The 21,316-nt window shown below is 37.2% G+C and overlaps 1 protein-coding gene across 2 annotated transcripts in view; it reads right to left on the reverse strand.

Annotated features, from left to right (window-relative positions):
• NSMCE2 (NSE2 (MMS21) homolog, SMC5-SMC6 complex SUMO ligase) overlaps positions 1–21,316 on the reverse strand; it is a 246,366-nt gene that overhangs the window by 212,017 nt on the left and 13,033 nt on the right. For both annotated transcript variants that reach the window (XM_043964840.1, XM_043964850.1), the window contains one exon: positions 18,568–18,726. In XM_043964840.1, the coding sequence (XP_043820775.1) occupies positions 18,568–18,712 (145 nt within the window). In that variant the 5' untranslated portion in view covers positions 18,713–18,726. The remainder of the gene's footprint in view (positions 1–18,567; positions 18,727–21,316) is intronic.

The following is a 21,316-nucleotide window of genomic DNA, read 5'->3' on the forward strand; positions in this document are numbered from 1 at the left end:
GACTGGGAGGTTAAGTGACTTGCCCTGACTTACACAGCTAGCAAATGTCTGAGGCTGGGGGCAGCTAGATGGAGCAGTGGATAAAGCACCAGCCCTGGATTCAGGAGTACCTGAGTTCAAATCCGGCCTCAGACACTTACTAGCTGTGTGACCCTGGGCAAGTCACTTAACCCCAATTGCCACCCACCCCCCCCCCACACACACACATATGTGTCTATATGTATATATAACAAATATTTTAAAGCTCAATTATTTATCCACTGAAAATATGATTTTCATCACAAATTTCCAAGACATTCTCAAAAGGGGAAAAAAAGCAGCCCCAACAATGATTTAAAATCATGCAGGAGTACTAAAATTTACTTCTAGGTATAATCTTTCTTTAATATAGGTCCTATGTGTAGTAAATTAGCCAATTCAACCATTGCAAAAATTAATCAAATAAAAGATCAGTCTACTTGATCTTTGAACACTCATTACATACCACAAATATTGAGATTACCACATCATAAGTCAATCCAACTGACTGCTTAAAATCTTAATGTTAACCGCCACCCCCCCAAGCTGTATAATTGCTTCACATTTAATGCAATCACTAGTTGAAACATGTGGAGATAGCTTTTTCAAAATAGAGTTTGGACAGTACAAAGAGTTCCTGATTTACACTCTAAAGTTGAAGTTAGTACCCTCTCTTCTCTGTGTATAGGTACTGTGATAAATGTTTAATGATCTGATAATTAATTGATAACAAAGAAGTTCTTACTACCTAAAACTTCAGAAGAACTTTTGAAGTGATGACTAAATCAGCAGGGACTATAAAGCTCTTTGAAGATTTTTTTTTTTTATCCTGATGTTCAGGGGCAACTCCCAAAGAAACTGCTTCTGTGAACTAATGGTGTTTGGAAGTGAAAGTCCAGATTGGAACTCAATGATACTCTTTATTAAAAGAGCAAATGTAAAAGTATAAAATCTGACAAATGAGGTTAGCCAATGTACTGAATTGCTGCATGTAATGTGTATTCTAAGGCTTCTCAATCATTTAAGGTTCAAATCTGACCTCAGACACTTGACACTTACTAGCTGTGTGACCCTGGGCAAGTCACTTAACCCTTACTGCCCCACCCAAAAAAAAAACAAAACAATGGCAGGTCTTTTGGTTGCTTGCTGCTGATACCAATAAACCAAATCACCAGGATCTCAATACTGGAAATAAAAGCCTTCATGAACCTGGTATGATTATACTTCAACTGTTTACAGTTTCTGCTGGTTTCTCATTCTACTCATAGGGCTTCTCTGCCTTCCTAAGTCTTCCCAGAATTTTCACTATCTTGGAATGACAAATATTGCTGAGCTAGATGATCAGGGTACCACATCTGAAGTAGAGGGCCTGATAAACCCAGTTCTGCTACCCCTCAGGGGACCTCAATCTCTAAACCCCAGCTATATGGACTTCAAATACCTGACATTTCAACAATTTTACATACATACAAACATAAACACATACATATATACACATGTGTATATATGTGTATGTGCATATGTGCAAGTGCATACGTGTGTGTATGATGTATAGCCTGTGGTCCAGAAGGCCATTCTGTAGCATTCAAAGACAGCTAGGTAGTATATCTCAGAGTGCTGGGCTTCAAGTTGTTAAGAAGCAATTTCAGGGGGCAGCTAGGTGGCACAGTGGATAAAGCACTGGCCCTGGATTCAGGAGGACCTGAGTTCAAATCTGGTATCAAACACTTGACACTTACTAGCTGTATGATCCTGGGCAATTCACTTAACCCTAATCGCCCAGAAAGAAAGAAAGAAAGAATTTCAATTCCAATCTCAAATACTTACTAGCTATGGGACCCTGGGTGGATCACTAAACCTGTCTGTCTCAGTTATCTTATTTGTAAAATGAAGACAATAATAACACCTGCCTTCCAGGGGTATTATGAATATGAGATAATATTTGTAAAACACTTTGCAAACCTTAAAAGTGCCATATAAATGGTAGATGATGTTATTATTGTTAGAGGATTATTATTAGCCTAAGTATTATTATTACTAGCATTGTTCCTCAAGGGAGTATAAACAGGTTGTTTTAAATGGAAGACCAAGATTTTATATTTTATATTTTTTCTTCTTTTCACCTCTTTGTATTTGTCCTTAGTCAAGACACTAAAGAACATGAACCTTGCATGACAGCTGTTAGCTCTGTATTAAAATCCAGGTGAATTGTTTATGTAAAGATGTTGGTTCAGTCATTTTTTTCAATTGTGCCCAACTCTACATGACCCCATTTGGGATTTTCTTGGCAAAGATAATGGAGTGATTTGCCATTTCCTTCTTCAGCTCATTTTACAGATGAGGCAAATGAGGGTTAAGTGATTTGCTCAGGGTCACACAGCTAGTAAGTACCTGAGGCTAGATTTTTACTCAGGAAGGGAAGAGGACTGTTCCTGACTATAGGACTGGCGCTGTGTGGACTGCACCGCCTGGATGTTCTCCTGGCACATGGCAAGCACTTAAATGTTTACTGAATTACTGAACTGAATTGAAATAAAGAACACTTTAGGTCAAGGAATATATTCATTGGCATCTTTAAAATATTCACTGAACAAAATGTCACATAATGGTGAAATAATTACTAGTTAATAGTGGAAGGGAGGAAAGAAAGGGTGCAAAAATGATTCTTATAGTGAAAAAAGGTTTCCAAGGATAAAAGGGATATATGATGGAAGAATTCTGCTTTCTATATCAGAGTAGATATTTTTTAATCTCCTCAGATTACCATGTGATTCTTTTAAATTTCATAAATTAAAGTCATCTTATATCCTTTGGATAATTTCAAACCACCCAAAACACTCTTTTTTTTTGTTTTTTGTTTTGTTTTTTGGTGAGGCAATTGGGGTTAAGTGACTTGCCCAGGGTCACACAGCTAGTAAGTGTCAAGTGTCTGAGGCTGGATTTGAACTCAGGTCCTCCTGAATCCAGGGCCAGTGCTCTATCTACTGCACCACCTAGCTGCCCCTAAAACACTCTTTTGAAAAAAAAAATCTTCAGATATCCTTGGGAAGATTACAGATCTATAAATATACTCATACATACAGTTTTACATATATATATGTGTGTATATATATATAAAATTTCAGCAAATACCTAGTTATTAGACAATCCCTATACTTTCTACAGAAGTTGAATTTAATGACTCATGCAATGCCTGAGAAATATTTCATAGAAACCTTAATGATATTTCTAACTGAACTACAGTTTAAAGCCATAATTAGTCCCCCAAATAGAAATTAGAGTTACAAAATTAAAACTGAGCTGGCATTTTCTAAATGTCTCTCATGAGAAATAATAGAATAGCAAGTAGTATGTGTACAATACTGAATGACAAAAATAATGAGTTGGTTCATATTTAAATAAGGTAAATGAGTAAAATGCTCAAGAAAAAAGAAACCATCTACAAATTCATTCTTCTATGTCACTTACCTATGTTGCTTCTTCATGTTACCCAAATAAGTAATTTAGATTTAATAGTAGTACTTGGTCTGAATTTCATTATCACTTTGTACCTACAACCTGACTCTGAAGTAGAAAATCATTCTGCTGATCCTCTCCAAAATAATAAATTAAGTACAAATGGGCTATCATCTATGTCTGGGCACAATTTCCAAGGGGAAAGATGTTAGTCACAATGTGTGGTGAAAAGAGTGCTCAACTTGTAGTCACAATACCTGAAATTAATAGCCAGCTCTGTTACTTATTTCTGTGTAACCTTGTGCAAGTATGACTGGCCATAGATATGTCTATGTCTCAGTTTTCTTCTCTGTAAAATATGGGTATTGGACTAGATGATACTTAAAAGTTTCTTCCAACTTTCCATTTAAGATCCAACGACTCTGAAGCCCACTCATCCTATCTCCCATTGTTGCAAAAATTCCTGAGTCACAATGATAGACAGAGAAAAGACCAAAGTCTCCAAAAGCCAAAGAAAACAGGTTTATTGAGAGAGGGATCCCGTCTCACAATAAAACCGGTCTCAGGTATGGGACCCAAAGACCTGAGCCTTAGGATTCACGAATATTTATACACAATGACTCTTCCCACAATTTAACATAATCCAAAGGGTATAAATACAATAAGTATGGAATAGGAAGAAAGAAACCATCAGTCAGATACTAGCATAGTCACTTGCCACTTTATATATCCTACTTAAAATAACCCTGTTACTAAGTAACAGGCTCATAACATAAGAAGCCATCTACCATCTACAGGATTACATCTTTGCCATCTCCAACATAGTCTCTCTGGCCTGTATTTCTCTGAGTTGTTTCTCTGCTAGCAAGAATTCCCACCATATTGGTTAAGCTTGGCCTTCCAGCTTCTCACCAGCTCTGAATGGTCCCTTATAGCTCAGAGGTTACTATTTTAGGTATCTGGCCTTTAAGCTTATTGGTAGCTATGCCTAACCACAATTGGAAGTCAGATAGTTGAATTTTAAGTAAGTTGTAGAGTAGACAAATTAGTGTTTACAATAGCTCCTTTCAATATCTATCTTACTTATTATTACTTCATTATCATTTTCTTAAGCTACTAAAGAATATCTAAATATTTTAAATCACAGTTTGTAGTCTATAAACTGATTAGTACTACTGTTAAATCACTTGTATCTAAGGGTTGGGGAAAATCTCACACACCATGAAATCTTGATATTATATTTTTTATTTTACTCTTTTCTTTCCTTTCTTTCACTGCCTCTTCCATTACCAAATCTTGTCATCTTGACCTCAATCTCTTTCAGTTCCAAAATTCCACCTTTATTCTCATTGTTACCACCCTGTTGCAAGCCTTCACTTTGACTCACCTTGACTACTGAAAAAAACTTCAAAATAAAAATTCTCACCTTCACTTTTTGCTCCCTTCCATGCCTCCTTCAGAATAATCTATGTATTAATTTGCTTTTTTTTAAAAAAAAATCTTGAATAGTTATCCTAGTCCCTACGGAGTTAAATTCACTCACCTGTCTGTTATTCAAGGTCTTCTTCATATCATATTACTCTCTCTACCTCATGCACTCTAGGCCACCAACTATACCACTCACTATCTCGAGAACATGTATTATTCTTTTTTTTTTTTTACCACCATAGCCTTCTCATTTTTGCCTGATGAATTCCTATCAAACTTAACTCAAAAACCACAAAACTTTCTCTAATCTTCCCTATTAGTAATGATCTTGGTCCATCTGCTCATCTTATGTTACTAAGTATCAAAACTAAGTATGTGTTTCTTATTCCCCTTTCAGATAGTAAGCTTCAATCAACTAACCAATCAATAAGCATGCATTAAGCACTTCCTATGTGCCAGGCACTGTGCTAAGCACTGGGGATACAAAGAGTCAAAAGACAGTTAAAAAACTTACAGTCTTAACGGGAGAAGCTATGCAAACAAATATATACACAGCAAGGTCTATGCAGGATAAATAGGAAATGATTCGCAGAGGGAAGACTCTGGAATTGAGAAAGGTTGGGAAAGCCTCCCTTGTAAAAGATTAACTTTGAGTTGTGATTTAAAAGAAGTTAGTAAAGTCAGTAGACAGAGTGGAGTAGGGAAAGTGTCCCAGGCATGGGGAACAGCCAGAGAAGATGCTCTTATAACCTATTTTACAGCTGGGGAAAGAAATATTTCTGCCACATTATACCTAAAATAGTATCTTGCATACGGTAAGCATTTAATATGTGTTTGCTGAGTTTAAAAGATTCAGGGTTAAATATTTTGGCTAACTGAGAATCCTAAAGTTGTTATAACATGCCATGCTAAAATTTGCTATGGTCTCCCCACTTTCAGCCCACTGCCCTCAGAAATGCTTTCACTTCACATCCTAAGGATTACTTATTTTACATAAATTCCTGTGGATTACAGGGCCTGCTTAAGTGGTAAATTTGTCTGTTCTAACACCTTAACAAGAAGGGCACATTCAAATGTATAAATGTTTTCTTTTGCTTCTATGATGTTGAATTATAATTCAGAAGCAGGAAAAAAATCTTAAATGTAATAAATGTCAAATTTAAGCAAAAGTCAAAAAGAAAAGCATATGAAACCTTTATAATTTACTCTTCTATTCAAGTACATTTCCAAGTAGGAGAAAAAATCAAATCTTCTATGTCTTATATGAAAAATCTAATATTTCTAACTTTGGAATAGTAATTCCACAGTGTTCATTTACACCTCTACACACACACACACACACACACACACACACACACACACACTTCTTGAACCTCACCAAAGTCTTACACTTAAACCTCATGTTATCAATGACTAATTGGTGATCCTGAGTTCTTGAAGAATATGAAATATAAGCTCTGGTAGTTTCTACCAGACTGGAGAGGTTTCAAGTAGTATTCTAGCGAGTAACAGTATAAGTAAGTACAGTGTCATCTCACTTCTATGTTTTCACGACTTTTTCCCTTATTGTCTGCAAATTCCTACCTAACCCCACTTAAATATCATATTCTACATAAATTTTTCTCTAATCTCCCCCCATGATAATGGCATTTGCCCACCTGCTTACAATGTATTATTGTGTACTATAAGCATGTAGCTATCTGCTCTTGGTGAGAAAGTCTTTGGCCATGCTAACACAAGAGACAAAGAAAAATACAGACTAGCCTTCAATTCTAGGTGGCCCCTCTGCTATAGAAGCCACGGAAGAGTGGCAGAAAAGGGAACAAAGTGGCCTCAGAACCACACAATATAGAAGAGGTCTATAAACATTTACTCAGCTACTGACACCAAATGTGAGATCCTCTCCATCACACAAGTACTGGACATACTAGTATAAAAACTAAATCACATCAATCTTGACCTCACTATAAATGAAATCAGAAGAAGGAAGTTCTACTAAAATTGAATGATGGCTCATGGGTATAATTTAATAAGGCACAAAAAGGAGTTAGCAGAGTTGGTTTTATCTAAAATTCTGAAGGAAAAATAAGATCACTTCATGAGAAAGTTGGCCCTCTCATACTGATGTGCCCATAATAAGTTTTTGCAAAAAAACCCAAAAAACAAACACATGAAAATAACTGTAGCTTACGTATTAACATTTGCTGTACAGGATAATCAGGTAGAAATAACTTGAAAAGACCCCTCTGATTCAATCACATAAGATACATCAGTGATATAAATTAAAAGATGGAAATAAGTGAAAAATACTTCCAGGGTCATGTGACCAACAAGATGGAAAAGTGGACATTTTCTCTGGCTAATTCTCAAAAATTTCCCAAAGGACAAATAGACATTAGAGGTAGAAGAAATACAACTATCTTCACAGGACAAGACTCCTAGAAGCCTATCAAAGTAACAACCTTAACCAACAGCAAAGGGAAAAGGAATAAACATTTATCATGTTTACCATGTGCCAAGCACATGCTAAGTGCTTTTTTACTTCATTTTGATCCTCACAACAATCCTGTGAGGTAGATACTATTATCTTTATTTTATACTTGAGGAAATTGAGATTAAATGACTTGCCCTGGGTCACAAAGCTAGTTTGTGCATGATACTGGATTAGAGCTCTGGTCTTCCTGACTTTAGGTCCAGTGCTTTATCCATTGTGACACCAGCTATCTCTAATAAACTGAGGCTAATTTTTAATCTTTAATCATGCTCCCTCCCTCCATGGCCCCTACAATCTGACAAGGTTTCTGCTCTAAGATCCACTCAGCAACTTCCCTTAATGTTGCTGAAAAGAAAGGTAAGTAATTTTAAAGTCTAGTACCCATTCTTTTTCTTCCAACATTATTTTCTGCTTAATATCTATGTATTTAAATAGAAAACTATTTTTTAAAAATTATAGATAATCTTTTTTTAAATCAAATGTCATCTTTAGCAAAGATAAATCCACAATGATGAAAAGACCCAAGTAAAACTGCTTTGCTAACCTCATGTCAAGTTCTATTAATACTTATGTATTCACTTAAATACATACATATCTATCCACCTTAAATACCATGTAAAATTGTCATTATGAAAATGACAGATTTTTTAAAAAAATATTATCTTTCTTGGGGACAGCTAGGTGGTGCAGGGGATAAAGCACCAGCCCTGGATTCAGGAGGACCTGAGTTCAAATCTAGCCTCAGACACTTGACACTTAGTAGCTGTGTGACACTGGGGCAAGTCACTTGACCTTCATTGCCCAGCAAAAAACAACAAAAACCAAACAAAACAAAAAGTTTGACAACCACTACAATAAGGAAAAACAGGGGCATTAATGACCCAAAAAGAAACCCCTCTTCCAGTTAATCAATCAGTTATCAAGAATTTATTAAATGTCTAATATCTCCCTTGGTTACCTAATTTAAATGTCTATTTTAATCTAACTACAGCAGTTCTGATCCTTTTTAGTTGAAACAAAGTTCACTAAAAATTTTCTAAATTTAGAAAACATTTCCATTCCTTAAAATGCCACATAGACTACTATTATTTACTGTTCTACCTAATTTTAAAATGGGGGTGAGAGGGTTAACAAGAGGAACTATATGGTTCCTATTCCAAGTCTAAAATGCTATGACCCTTTATACAAAGATGATACTATTGACCTTCCAGCAGAAAGACATGCATTATAAATTTTCTTACCAGTAGTGGTGAAGAATTTGTAATGACTAAACCACATTCTCTTATAATATCAAAGGTATGCATTTATAGGATGGTAGTAATCAGCATTAGAACTGCAACCTGAGACCACAGAATACAATAAGGGCCCCACACATCTAACCAGAAACTGATGTTCTGAACAGTGTAACTACTACCTAAAATTGTCTATAAAGGTCTGTCTATCAAAACATATTTTCTCAACTGTTTCCTATTACAAATCTGAAGATGGATTTCAAGGGAAAACATTTTGGCTCCAAGCTAAACAAACCTGACCTGGGTTGAGTAGAGTTAGTTCTTCCCACTCCATAGCCACTAGTTTATCCCACTCTAACTTCCTATTCCTTTCTGCCAAAAAGAGACAGATATAAAACTATGAAGCAGCCTCTCCCCCTCCCCTTAGAGGCCAGGCCCTGCATCCCCCCACTGCTAACTACTGCTTTTCTCTCCTTCACACTTTCTTGTGGCTTATTTTACAAAAGATCTTTTAGCTTCTTTTATAAAGACTCTGTTTTTGCAGTCTTATATCATTCTGAGAATTGAAGACCTATGAGATCCAAAACTCTTCCTCCCAGACCTGCAATACTGAGTCAAAAGCAGCTTAGCTGTTACAGTGGAAAAAGAAAGAGGAAAGGGCCAATGCTGGAGCCAAGGCACTATTTGCTGCTTCTGCTGAAATGAGTCAAAACTCAAGACACCTACCTTCCTCCCCTCCTTTCCCTTAGTCCACCATCAGCAGTATTCTTTAATGTGAACTGATGTCAACAATCAATAAATTCCACCCTTAAACAATTTCATTATAACAAAATTCCATAATATGACACCACATGAGAAAGTTGTTCTTTCTTAAATGCACTAGCCTTAAGAGATGTATTTTATTACATCCAAATATAAAGGAAGTAGAAGACTTGGGGGTGTATGCAAAGGTTTTATATAATACAAAGGGAGCTTGGCATTATAAAAAGAGCACTGGAATAGCAATCAGGAGATCTAGGTTCCAATCATAGCACAATGTCTTGCAAACAGTACAAGCTGAATAGCTGAATAAATGGAAAGGAGGAAAGAAACTAGGAATGGTGAAAACCCAGAATCGTCATGTATATAGAGAATGTCAAAAACATACAAAAGAAGCATCACTCCTGGGCCTAGCACAAGGAGCAAAAAGTACAAAATATAACACTCAATGCTGCTAGAAAGGCCATATATGGAGGGAAGGGGGGTGGGATTGAGCTCTATGGTTTCAATTCAGCTGTCACTGCCCTAAGACTAAGACCTAATGACAACCTTCCCCGACTCCTTAAAGCTTTCAAGTATACAAACAACACATATATTAAGTGCCTACTACGAGTTAGGTCCAGGTAAACAGACCAAAAAATGGCATAGTCCCTGCCCTCAGGGAAGAAAGGATCTAAGAGTCAGTCAATAAGCATTTATTTATTAAGTGCTACTACCTAAGTCTCAGGTACTCAGCAAGCACACGGGAGATAAAGAACATGCAAATAATTACAGGATTAAATGGGAATAATCACCAGGAAGAAGGCATTAAGGGCGGTAGGGAAAAGTTTCTTGTAGATGGTGTAATTTTAGCTGTGACCTGTAGGACAACTGGAGGTAGAGATGAGGAATAGCATTCCAAGCATGGGGGATAGCTAATGACCCCCCACAACACCTGGAGGAATAGTCGGGAGGCCAGTATCACCAGATCACAGAGGAGGTATAAGGTGCACAAAGTCTGGAACAGTGGCAGGGTCTAGTGATCAAGGGCTTTGAACACCAGACTCTTACAGATTTGATCCTCAAGATGACAGAGAGCCACTGCTGTTTACTGAAGAGGAGAGGGACAGGGTCAGCCCTGCTCTGGCCTCTGAGTAAAAGGCATCATCACTCATAAGCACCGCAGTGTTTCACCACAGGTTCGATTTACAACACTATGCTTCCAGCAGACTCTTCCAATGCTTAGAACTCTTTCAATAGAACCTTTTCTCACATAATGATTTCCTCTCTAGGAAGGTCTTACTCCTTCAGCAATAAGAATGGTGGATATGACACTATATACTATGGTAGTTACAATGCCAAAGTTCTATACTGTAGCCCATCCACTTTCACCTTCAATATGACCAAGAGAAGGAATGAACTATGGATGAAGTTGCACATGCTGGCACAGGGATACCTAGGAGTTAAACACTGTCAATCAACCCTTCCTCTAATAAGCCACTTCACACTAAAGGAAAAACAATCTGAGCCCGGCGGATTAGTCTTTATTTAACAGAAATTTTGTTCAGCCAAAGAAAAAAATGTATATTCCTCCAAAGTCTTCCTATGAATTAAAGGAACACAAACACTCTTCTTGCAACTTAGTATCAAAAGACAATGAAGTAAGAAGTGCATCTATGTGGAGTTGGGCCTGAGCTCCACAAATCCCTCCATAGCTAAGCTGAAGCCCCCCACCTACAATGGAAAAAAAAGCAGTGTCTACAACACTGAGTCCCAGAAAGAGGAGTAGTATTGCCAAGGGCTTAATACTTGACAGCAGCTGTGGGACATCTGACTGGAGAGAAAGATTTAACCTCCGGTATATTTAATGCCAGGGTTAACTCAGCCAGACACAATCCTCTCCACGATACAAAACTACTTTGATGTAAACTTCAAATATGGCAAGTGACATTTCAAAGTAGGGGCAAGTTTTAATGTGAAGTAAAAAGCTACATGCTTTGAAGTCTTAAGGTAAAAACCTGAAACACATGTTGCTGTTTATCCGTCATTCTCCAAGAGGACATTGGAAGGCGATGTCATGATGTGCAGTGAATTGGATTTAAGTGAGGGAGGGGCTGTGCAAATTCACCAACCTCATTCCTCTGGAGCCATCTGGGTCCAGTGGCAAGATATACATCAGGACGGCTGGAGATGGCCCCAGATGTTTTGAGGCAATTAGGGTTAAGTAATTTGCCCAGGGTCACACACAACTAGTAAATGAACTCAGGTCCTCCTGACCCCAGGACCAGTGCCCTATCTTCTGAGCCACCTAGCTGCCCCCAACCTGAAATGCAACCAACCAACTCTTAGTCAGCCATACTGATGGAGAAAGAGAGAACAAAGTGGATAACTGAAATTCAGATTCAACAAACAGAAAATATTTCATTTTAGCAATATATAGATATATATCTTATATATGCATGTGTTTATATATTTGTGTATATGTATGTGTGAACGTATATGCACACACATAAAATTCCTACACGTTCTTCAAGGCTAAGGAACAAGTTTATTGATCCCCATGAATCACGTTCTGGTTCTCCCAGAAGTGATGTCTCCCACACTAAAAACTTTAGACTTCTCTTATTCCACTTACACAAAAATAATTAAAAATATGAGGTGAAGAATGTGCATGCCTTCATCTTCTGTTAGACTCTGTTTCCCCAAGGGCAGGAATTGTATCTAATTCTTCCCTGCAAATGTCCAAGAGTGATGATGCTGATCACGATATTGCACACTTATATATGGCACTTTACCAGTTTATCAAGTTGGTTTGTACATATTATGCTAACTTGAATGAAATAGCAAAATTGAAAGACCTGTGATGTTTAAAATCTAAATGTGTGGTAAGAAAAAAAATCTAACGTGTGTTCGCCTTAAATTAGAAGACCAGTCTTTGAGAATTAAGCATTTATTAAAGCATACTAGGTATTAGAAAAAAGACAGCACATGGAGTTAAGAAAAGGCCTATCTAGCCTAGAGTTCCAGCCTGGTCTGGTCCTTCCTCAAGTCCTCCACCACAAGCCTGCTTCAACCATGAAACTTCTCTCAAACTGAGTGTGGAAGCTTTTTATAGGTCTGGAGCAGGGGCGGTCCTTACACACTGCTTCAAGCTGATTGGTAGGCATCACCCAAATCCATTGGTTCATTGGACTTGAAGGTGATCTCCAGTTGAGTTCAAAGTCCTTAGCTTCTGAGAACAATAGCTCCTTAAAGGCCAGCCAGGTGTGGTTACTATCTAATTAACTTAAAGTAGGCTAATCAGCAGGGTCAATCACTCTCACTTAATTCAATCAGTTTAGATTCATCTCCTGAATTAGATTAATCTCCAGGTGAGCCTTTGAGTATCTGCCAAATCCCATTATTTTCTCACAGACCTGGTGCAACTCTTCCTTAAATGACCATCATTCTTTGGTGAATACCTCATTAAAAAATGGATTACTCCAAATGTTAAGAATTAGCTTTAGTATAGCACTTTACAGATTAGGAAGCATTTAATCATACATCATTTCCTCCGTTAAGGGCAAAAAGATATAAGAGCAGAAAAAAAGCCCCAATTTTTTTATACTGGAATTTTTTTATTTAATAAGATCAAATCTTTCTGGGAATATCAAAGAAAACTGGCTAAATGTTCCTGAAATATTTTCTCATTGTAGAGATGATCGTAAGTGCTTATAGTTAAACCAATCGATTATTTAAATACACAGAGTACCAATCTAATTTCCTAATGTGTGCTCAATAACTTTTCCCCTGCATTAGTCATTTTCATAACTTTCAGTGAAAGTTAAAATATGTCTATGTTCTAAAAACTTAAAAAGTAAAATCAATTTTAAGATTATTCTATAAATCCTGGAACAAGCAAAACAATATTTATATACTGCACAGATTTTCCCTACAAAATTAAAATATAATTGAACTGTAATTTCAAAAAGTCCTATTTTGAATTAATGGAGAGAAGGGATTAAAAAATTCACATTCCATTATATGAAGAAATGACACCAATTCGGAGGTCATTATGTTCAGGGAGGAAAACAGTAGGTGTCTGAATAATGTGAAATTCATAGAGTGAGACTCCACAGTCACACAGAATAAGGTGAAGCATGCTAAATCCTTCAGAAATCTCAATTGCACTTTAAAAGGAAATTATTCGGTTTTCACACTAAGTAAGGAGACCAACAGAAAGGGAAAACACATTTCACATTACAGTTTAACATTCCAAAACTGCCTGGGAAAAGGTCATTAGCCTATTGACAGAAGAGGAAAAGTACACATATAATACTCATGCAATATACCTTTTAGAATATTAATGATAGAAGAATCAGTATCCATTAATTTTTAAAAATCAGTAACTACTGTTTTACTTATAATCCAGATGAAATCTTTGTATCTATATTGAAATAGTACATGTATGTATCCTCAATAAATGAGACTCAGGATGCCCCAAATAACTGAAAACTCAATCAGCAAAATTATCTATTAATATGGTAGTACTTTGCATATTGGAAGAACAGAATATACAGTCTATGAATAAACACAAGGTCTATGGCTTAGAAAATTGCAATCTGGCAGTGCCTTTAATACTAGTGTGGCTGAGAGTAACTGACAGGCCTCAAACCCTTCAATAAGTTTGGGGGATCTACCCCAATCATGTAAGGACTTCCCTGGGGGAATGGGCAGATGAAAACAATTTGTTCCAGTCACCGCAAAGGTGGGTTAAAGCAAGTGCTGCTGAGTTCTTAGAGCTTGGTCAGACATCAGCGATGAGGTCATCTGCTGCATTCCAGGCCATCACCAATTATCTAGACTGTTGTCTTCCTCTGAACTTGATGACTGAAAGAGTGAGGCTGATGACTTTGTGAAAACTCTGCCTAACTTAAATCCGATTCACATGGAAGTTAAGCTGTCACTGATGTCACTGATCTACAGAAAAACTAAGGACAAACAAAAAAGTCTGATAGGACAGTCAACCAACAGTCTGTCAGTCAAACAATAAACCCTGGGAATACAAAGAAAGGCAAAAGACAATGCTTGCTCTCAAGCTGCTCACAATCTAATGGAAGAGACGACATGCAAATGACAATGTATATACAAGATAAACTGAAGATGAAGAACAGCAGGAAGGCACTAGCATTTTATGAAGAATAATCTAGGCACTATGATTTTAAATTCAAATAACTTAATAATTTAACATTAAACATTACTTTACAACGGTCCTCAACTGCTAAAATGTTATTTAGCCACCTGGTTAACTAGGAAAGCAATACAAAGAGTACTGCTGCCACCTAGTGGAATTTTTCCTGCTCTCTAGAAGAAGAAACAATATTTCTAGGGAGTGGAAATTCCTAAAACATCACCTCAACCTGCTGTAGTTTCCTTAACTAGAAAATGGAGATTATAATATAACCTACTTTGGGGTAGCTAGGTGGTGCAGTGGATAAGCATTGGTCCTGGATTCAGGAGGAACTGAGTTCAAAACTGGCCTCAGACACTTGACATTTACTAGCTGTGTGACAGGCTTAATCAGATGCATAAGATTGAGATGTCCATGACATCAGACATATAGGAGGGGGAATTGAAGTCAGGTGTCAAATGAGATGGCATAGCCCGGCCACCCGGTGCCCGGTGGAGGAAAGAACTGATGGAGTCAGAATGCAGGTTGAAGCATACTATTTTTCACTTTACTTATTTTTCTCATGGTTTTTTTTTTTTTTTGGTTTGTGTTTCTTTCACAACATGACATAGAAATATATTTTGCATGATTGCATGTGTATAACCATTTTAAATTGCTTATCATCTCAGGGATGGGGAGGGAATAAAAGAAGGCAGAGAATTTTGAACTCGAAATAAGAAAAAATTAATTTTGGGAATTGTTTTTACATATAACTGGGAATAAAATAAAGTATTTTTTTAAATCTCTGGGTTCACAATCCCAAGATGGTATGGCAGGAAGCAGTACAGAGATCTCCCCCTAAAATTTCTCCAAACAGATCTAGAAAATGTGCTAGGCTGAATCCTGATGGGAAAATGCAAGAAAAGGTAATATTTTTCCAGTCTGGGTTGACAGAAGAAGTCAGAGATGTCTATGGACACCATCAACAGGATCTGGTGAAGAATATGTTTGCAGAGGACTCCAGTGCTCAGGGGAAGTTATTCCCTAGAGCAAGAGGAAGTCCTAGACCCGTATTAGGTTAGAAATGTTGTCAGGATAGGTGCCAATATTGCCCACTCCCCAGTTCTGGGTCCCAGTTCTAGGGCACAGTAAGAGAACCCAAGCTCAGGGGTGGGTGGTATTCCTGGGTAGGGAGCAGTGGAAGGCACTGGGTTATAAACTGAGAGAGAAGCAAATTCAGAAGCAGCCACAGCAGCCTCAGATACTAAAAGAAGGGTATCAGTTCCAGCTCCTAGACCCATCTGAGGAATCTTCAGAGGAAAAAACAAGGCAGGAATCTAGCCCAAAGGGGAGCTTGCAGTTATGTCATTCTAAACCATCAGACCATCTTAGCTGCCTGAAGAGGCCAAGTTTAGCAGCAGTCTTTTTTCTCTAATCCAAACTCAGGTCAGAGACTTGCAGAACTCAGACCAAGGGGGCAGTAATCAAGCTTTGCCCTTTTGGGAATATTGACAGTTTGCAGTTCTATATTCTGAGCTGTCCCTGAGATCCTGGAATAACAGTCACTACCCTCAAGAAAGCAGAAACAGGACTAGCATTCCAGAATTATGCAAAGCCCAGTCCTAACAAGAAGTCTGAAGTTAGGAAGTAGGCTAGAAAAATTTTCAAACTCAAAAATCCTACCACAAAGTTATTACAGTAATAATGGACACTGAAGAACAAAGCTAAAGGAAGAGAACAACTTCCAAACATCTTTAAGCAAAGCATCAAAGAAAACACAGCTTGGGTACAAGTTCAACTAGAATTCCTGGGAGAGATGAAGCACAAAAATATAATAAATAAATATATAATATATATTATATAAATATAATTAAATAAAAATGTAATTTAAAATATCCAGAAATCTAGAAAAAATATTTAATAAATGAGAGTGCTAGAGGAAAGCACTGGGGAAAAAATTAGAGCTATTGAAGAAAGAATTTGAAAGGGAATTAACAGCTTGGCACAAGAGGGACAAAACCTTGTATAAGCACCAAACTCCCTGAAAATCAGAATGGACTAAAGAGAAGCCATTGACTTGAAAATTTCATTTAAAGTTCATTAACAATCTCTGGGAACCAGTTGATAAATGGTTAAAGGTTATGAGTAGGCAGACAAATCAAAGCTATCTATAGTCATATGAAAAATGCTGTATAGAACTATTGATTAGAGAAATGCAAATCAAATGAAGTAAGTCTCCAGGTCACTGAAACATCCTTATCTCCATCCCTTAGGTAAATTTCTTAACCTTTATGACATGAAGCCGACTAACAGATCATGCTATAATATCCCATCTCCATCTCAGAATTTCTATAATTCTATAACTTTCTACTTGGTAAATCACTTTATTGATCAGCACTGATCTCTCCCTCAATGGGAATAAGAATTCCAAGCCCACCAGAAGAAAAAAAAATCCTCAAAACATTTTATGGGTTGATGTCTTATGAAAATGCTCAGATCTTATAGGCTCACATGGACTTATGATACTTGCAGTACAACCTTGAATGAAAATGTTTAGCTTAATCAATAAATACCTTTTCCCAGTAATACAGCTTCTGCTTGTTTCATTGTCTCTCTTATCATAAGCATTTTTTCTTCAAAGCAATAGTTAATAGCTGTTTTTGGCATCAGAAGATCTGGATTTTAATCCTAGTACTGCCCCCTGTATTACTACTTGTGTAACTATGGGCATTCTTTCCTCTAGGGGTTAGTTTATTTGTGATATGAAGGAGTTTGATTAAATGTTCTCCAAGGGGCTTCTAGCATTAAATCTTTGATCCTAAGCAACAAGTAGGGCAGGGATGGGTGGGAAAAGAGATTAGAACTCTCTGCTTTAGGGCTCTTCTCACTCTGATTCTAAGTAGGCAAATGTTCTCTGGCAGCCCTGGGGACAATGAAAAAGGATCACAGATTTCAGCCTGAAAGAGACCCTTAAAGGCCATGAAGTCCAAGCCACTCTTCTTACAGATGAGGTAGAGAGAGGTTAAATGATCTGTTCTTGACCATACAGCTACTAAGTGAGGCTGCTAGCAACACAAGGGATAGAGGGCTGGTCCTGGAATCAGGAAGACTTAAGTTCAAATCTTGCCTCAGATACTTACTAGCTGTGTGACCCTGGGCAAGTCAATTAACCTCCATCTGCCTTAGTTTCTTCATCTGTAAAATGAGAATAATAATAGCGCCTTTTTCCCAGGGTAATTATGAGGATAAAATGAGACAATATTTGTAAAGAAAATTCTTTGCAAAAATTGAAGTACTATGTACATGTGAGCTTTTATTATCTTGTTGACCTAGCTTCCAATTCTGGCTCAACCCCTCCTAGCTTCTCTCTTCTTTAGCACCTCAGAACTACCTCCTTTGGTATCCTGAGCCCACATGGCTTACAGTGGAAATGAAACGTACGTTTTGCTTTGAGTTGGAAAGATATGGCTTATACCAGAAAGCATAAATAAATGTATTTTTTGTAAGAAAAGCTGATTAAAAGTTGTCATCCCCACTAAGATCTTAAACCATGATTTCAAATGAATGAACTAGTCACTTAACCCTCATTGTGCCACCAAAAAAACAAATTAATAAATAAATACACCTAAAATAAATGAACTTTAATCACAACAATGAAATACAAATTATTAGGACAGTAGAAACACCTAAAGACTACAGAAATAGGTATAATATGAGCAAATTACGGAGAGACTGTATAGAAGCACAGTCAACTGGTTAATAGAATATGGCAAATGAAAATAATTTTTATTAAGCATCCACTATGCAACATGGACAGGAGTTTTCAATGGCAATTTCTAGGGCAGAGATAAAATATCCCCCAAGGGAATTTCAGTCTAGTAAATAAATTTAAGTACTTCATATTTTCATGCATCTTTCATTTCATGCCATTTCAGGGAGGAAAAATACCCACCTTCAAAATCAATTACAACATAAAATAATTAGGCAAACTGAAATATGTATCATACTCCAAAATAAAAATAAAAAGAAACATATTTTGACGTATTACTCACTCTGAGTTACCACAAGATCTAAGGCAGTGTTAGTGACACTTTGCATTCCGGCAACAATATAAGCCTCACAGGTTTGCAGGGAGCTGAGAGCATGGTCCACATTATTGACGAAAACCCAAGGAAAATCATCTGAATTCTCTGGCATCCTGAAATTGTTACCTATATTTTAAAAAATTATAAAAAGAAAATTTTAATAAATAAAGTACTGAATGCACAGAGAATTATAATGGATTTCCAAATGGATGTATGTAAAGTCCCAATACTTCCTATATTAAAAAATACTAGATAGGGGGCAGCTAGGTGGCACAGTGGATAAAACACAGGCCCTGGATTCAGGAGGACCTGAGTTCAAATCTGGCCTTAGACAATTGACACTTACTAGCTGTGTGACCCTGGGCAAGTCACTTAACCTTCATTGCCCCCCACACACACACACAAATACTAGATAGCACTCATTCCACAGTGAAACAGAGTAATTTTAAGATATCTGACAGTCTAAAATGACATTTCAAAGTCCAGAGAATAATCCAAAAATCTTCTACACTCCAACCCTTCCCCTCATATTAAGAACTTTTACCATATATGTTTATGTTCCCACAAACAGAGCTTACTCTAGAGGAGGCACTAATCAATGTTTCTTGCTCATTCTTACTATAAAAGGATAAAACATGCCCTTTGCCTAAAAAATCCTTACCTGAAACAGAAATCAAAAAGCTTAACCCTAAAGAATATGAAACATAATTGTACAAAGTTGAATTCTCAAAACATAAAGCATGAAAAAAAATTTAATTTTGGTTAAAAATAACTCATTTATATAATTCCTTAAGATTTCAAAGCACTTTACTTATCATAACCCTATAATTCAGGTATTACAGTCATTTTCCTTTTATATGTATTTAAAGAAATGAAGACAGTAAGAGTTAAGAGGCTTTCAATGATATGACTCAAGATACAATGTGAACAATTTCCTGATTTCAAGTCTAGCAGTATATTCAACATATAATAGTCTTTGTATTTTCATAGCAACCTCAAATATAATCAAATAAAACAAAAAGGGGCAGGGATTGTTTTTACCTTACTTTGTATCTCTAGCCCTGGCACTGAGTAAACATATGCTTGTTGATTTGATGTGACTTTTGTTCAAATGTACAGCTTTTTTTGTGTTATTAAAACATTTTTATTTGGGATTTTTTTTTAAGTCAGCAAGCATTAACTGAGCACATGTGTCAGACACTAAGCTAAGACTTAGAGATGCAAAGAAATTATTCTGATGGGAAACACAAGAGGCAAATTATGTACATACAAAATATAGACAATGAAAACTAGAGGTAATGTCAGAAGGAAGGCATCAGCAGAAGGGGAAGTGGGGGGTGGGGGCCTGGGGTAGCAGGAGAGTCCTCTAACAGAAGGTGTAGTTTGAAGAAAGTCTGGATGGAGTCCATTCCAGGCACAAAGAACATTCAGTGAAAAGGCACAGAACCTGGAGAAAATGCCCTGAAAGTGTCCTGTGCAATGAACAGCAAGAAGGCCAGTGTCAACGGATCAGATACAAGGAGGAGAGTCAAGTGTAAGACTAGAAAGGTAGAAAGGGGCTAATTTGTGAAGGGCTGGTGAAGGACAAATAGAGCATTTTATACTTGATCCTAGAGAAATAGGGAGCCACTGAAGTGTATTCAGTAAGGGGACATAACCAAGCCTTCTCTTTAGGAAGATCACTTTGGTAGGAGAGTGGAGGATGGGCTGAAGTGAGAAGACATTTGAAGCAGAGACCAGGAAGAAGGCTATAGTATGCAAATAAAGGAGTAAGGCCTGTACCAGAGTGGCAGCTATGTGAGTGAACAGAAGGGAAAGTATAGAAGAGATACTGTGAAGGTAGAAAAGACAAGATTAGATGTGTCGGGTGAGTACAACTGAGGAGTCAAGAATGACACCAAAATTGCATGTCTGGGTAACTAAGATGAAAATTTCTTTAATTAAAATAATGAAATTTAATATAATTTGCTTATTGTATTCCCCTTTTCAAATCGCTTTTCCACTTGTACTAAGAATTGTCATTGTCATTCCAAAATGTAGTCAAAGTCTATGTATGTGTTCAACACAACAGTCATTTATTGGAGACACAACTAACCCTGAGTAGCAAGGTAGCACAGAGGATAGAGTGCTGAGCCTGGAGTCAGGAAGACCTGAGATCAAATCCAGCCTCAGACACTTACCAGTTGTGTGACCTGAGCAAGTCACTTCACCCTGTTTGCCTCAGTTTCCTCATCTGTAAAAGGAGCTGGAGAAAGAAATGGCAAACCACTCCAGTATCTTTGACAAGAAAACCTCAGATGGGGTCACAGAGTCAGACACGACTGAAAGAATGCAATTGAACCTAACCCCCATTTAATAAATTCCAGTGGCACCCTATTACCTCAAGAGCAAATGTAAGATGCTGTTTGGCTTTAAACACCCCTCACAACCTAGCTCCTGTGATGTTTAAAATCTAAATGTGATGTCTAAAAAATCTAATGTGTGGTAGCCTTAAATCAGAAGCTTTAGCACCAGTCTTTGGGCATTAAGCATTTATTAAAACATACTAGATATTGAAAGAGAACACGTGGAGTTAAGGCCTATCTAGCCTAGAGTTCCAGCCTGGTCTGGTTCTTCCTCAAGTCCTCCACCATGAGCCTGCTTCAACCATGAACTCTTCTCAAACCGAGTGTGGAAGCTTTTTATAGGTCTGGAGCAGGGGCAGTCCTTACACACT

This window comes from Dromiciops gliroides, chromosome 1 (genome assembly GCF_019393635.1).
Source record: "Dromiciops gliroides isolate mDroGli1 chromosome 1, mDroGli1.pri, whole genome shotgun sequence".
NCBI classification, from domain to species: domain Eukaryota; kingdom Metazoa; phylum Chordata; class Mammalia; order Microbiotheria; family Microbiotheriidae; genus Dromiciops; species Dromiciops gliroides.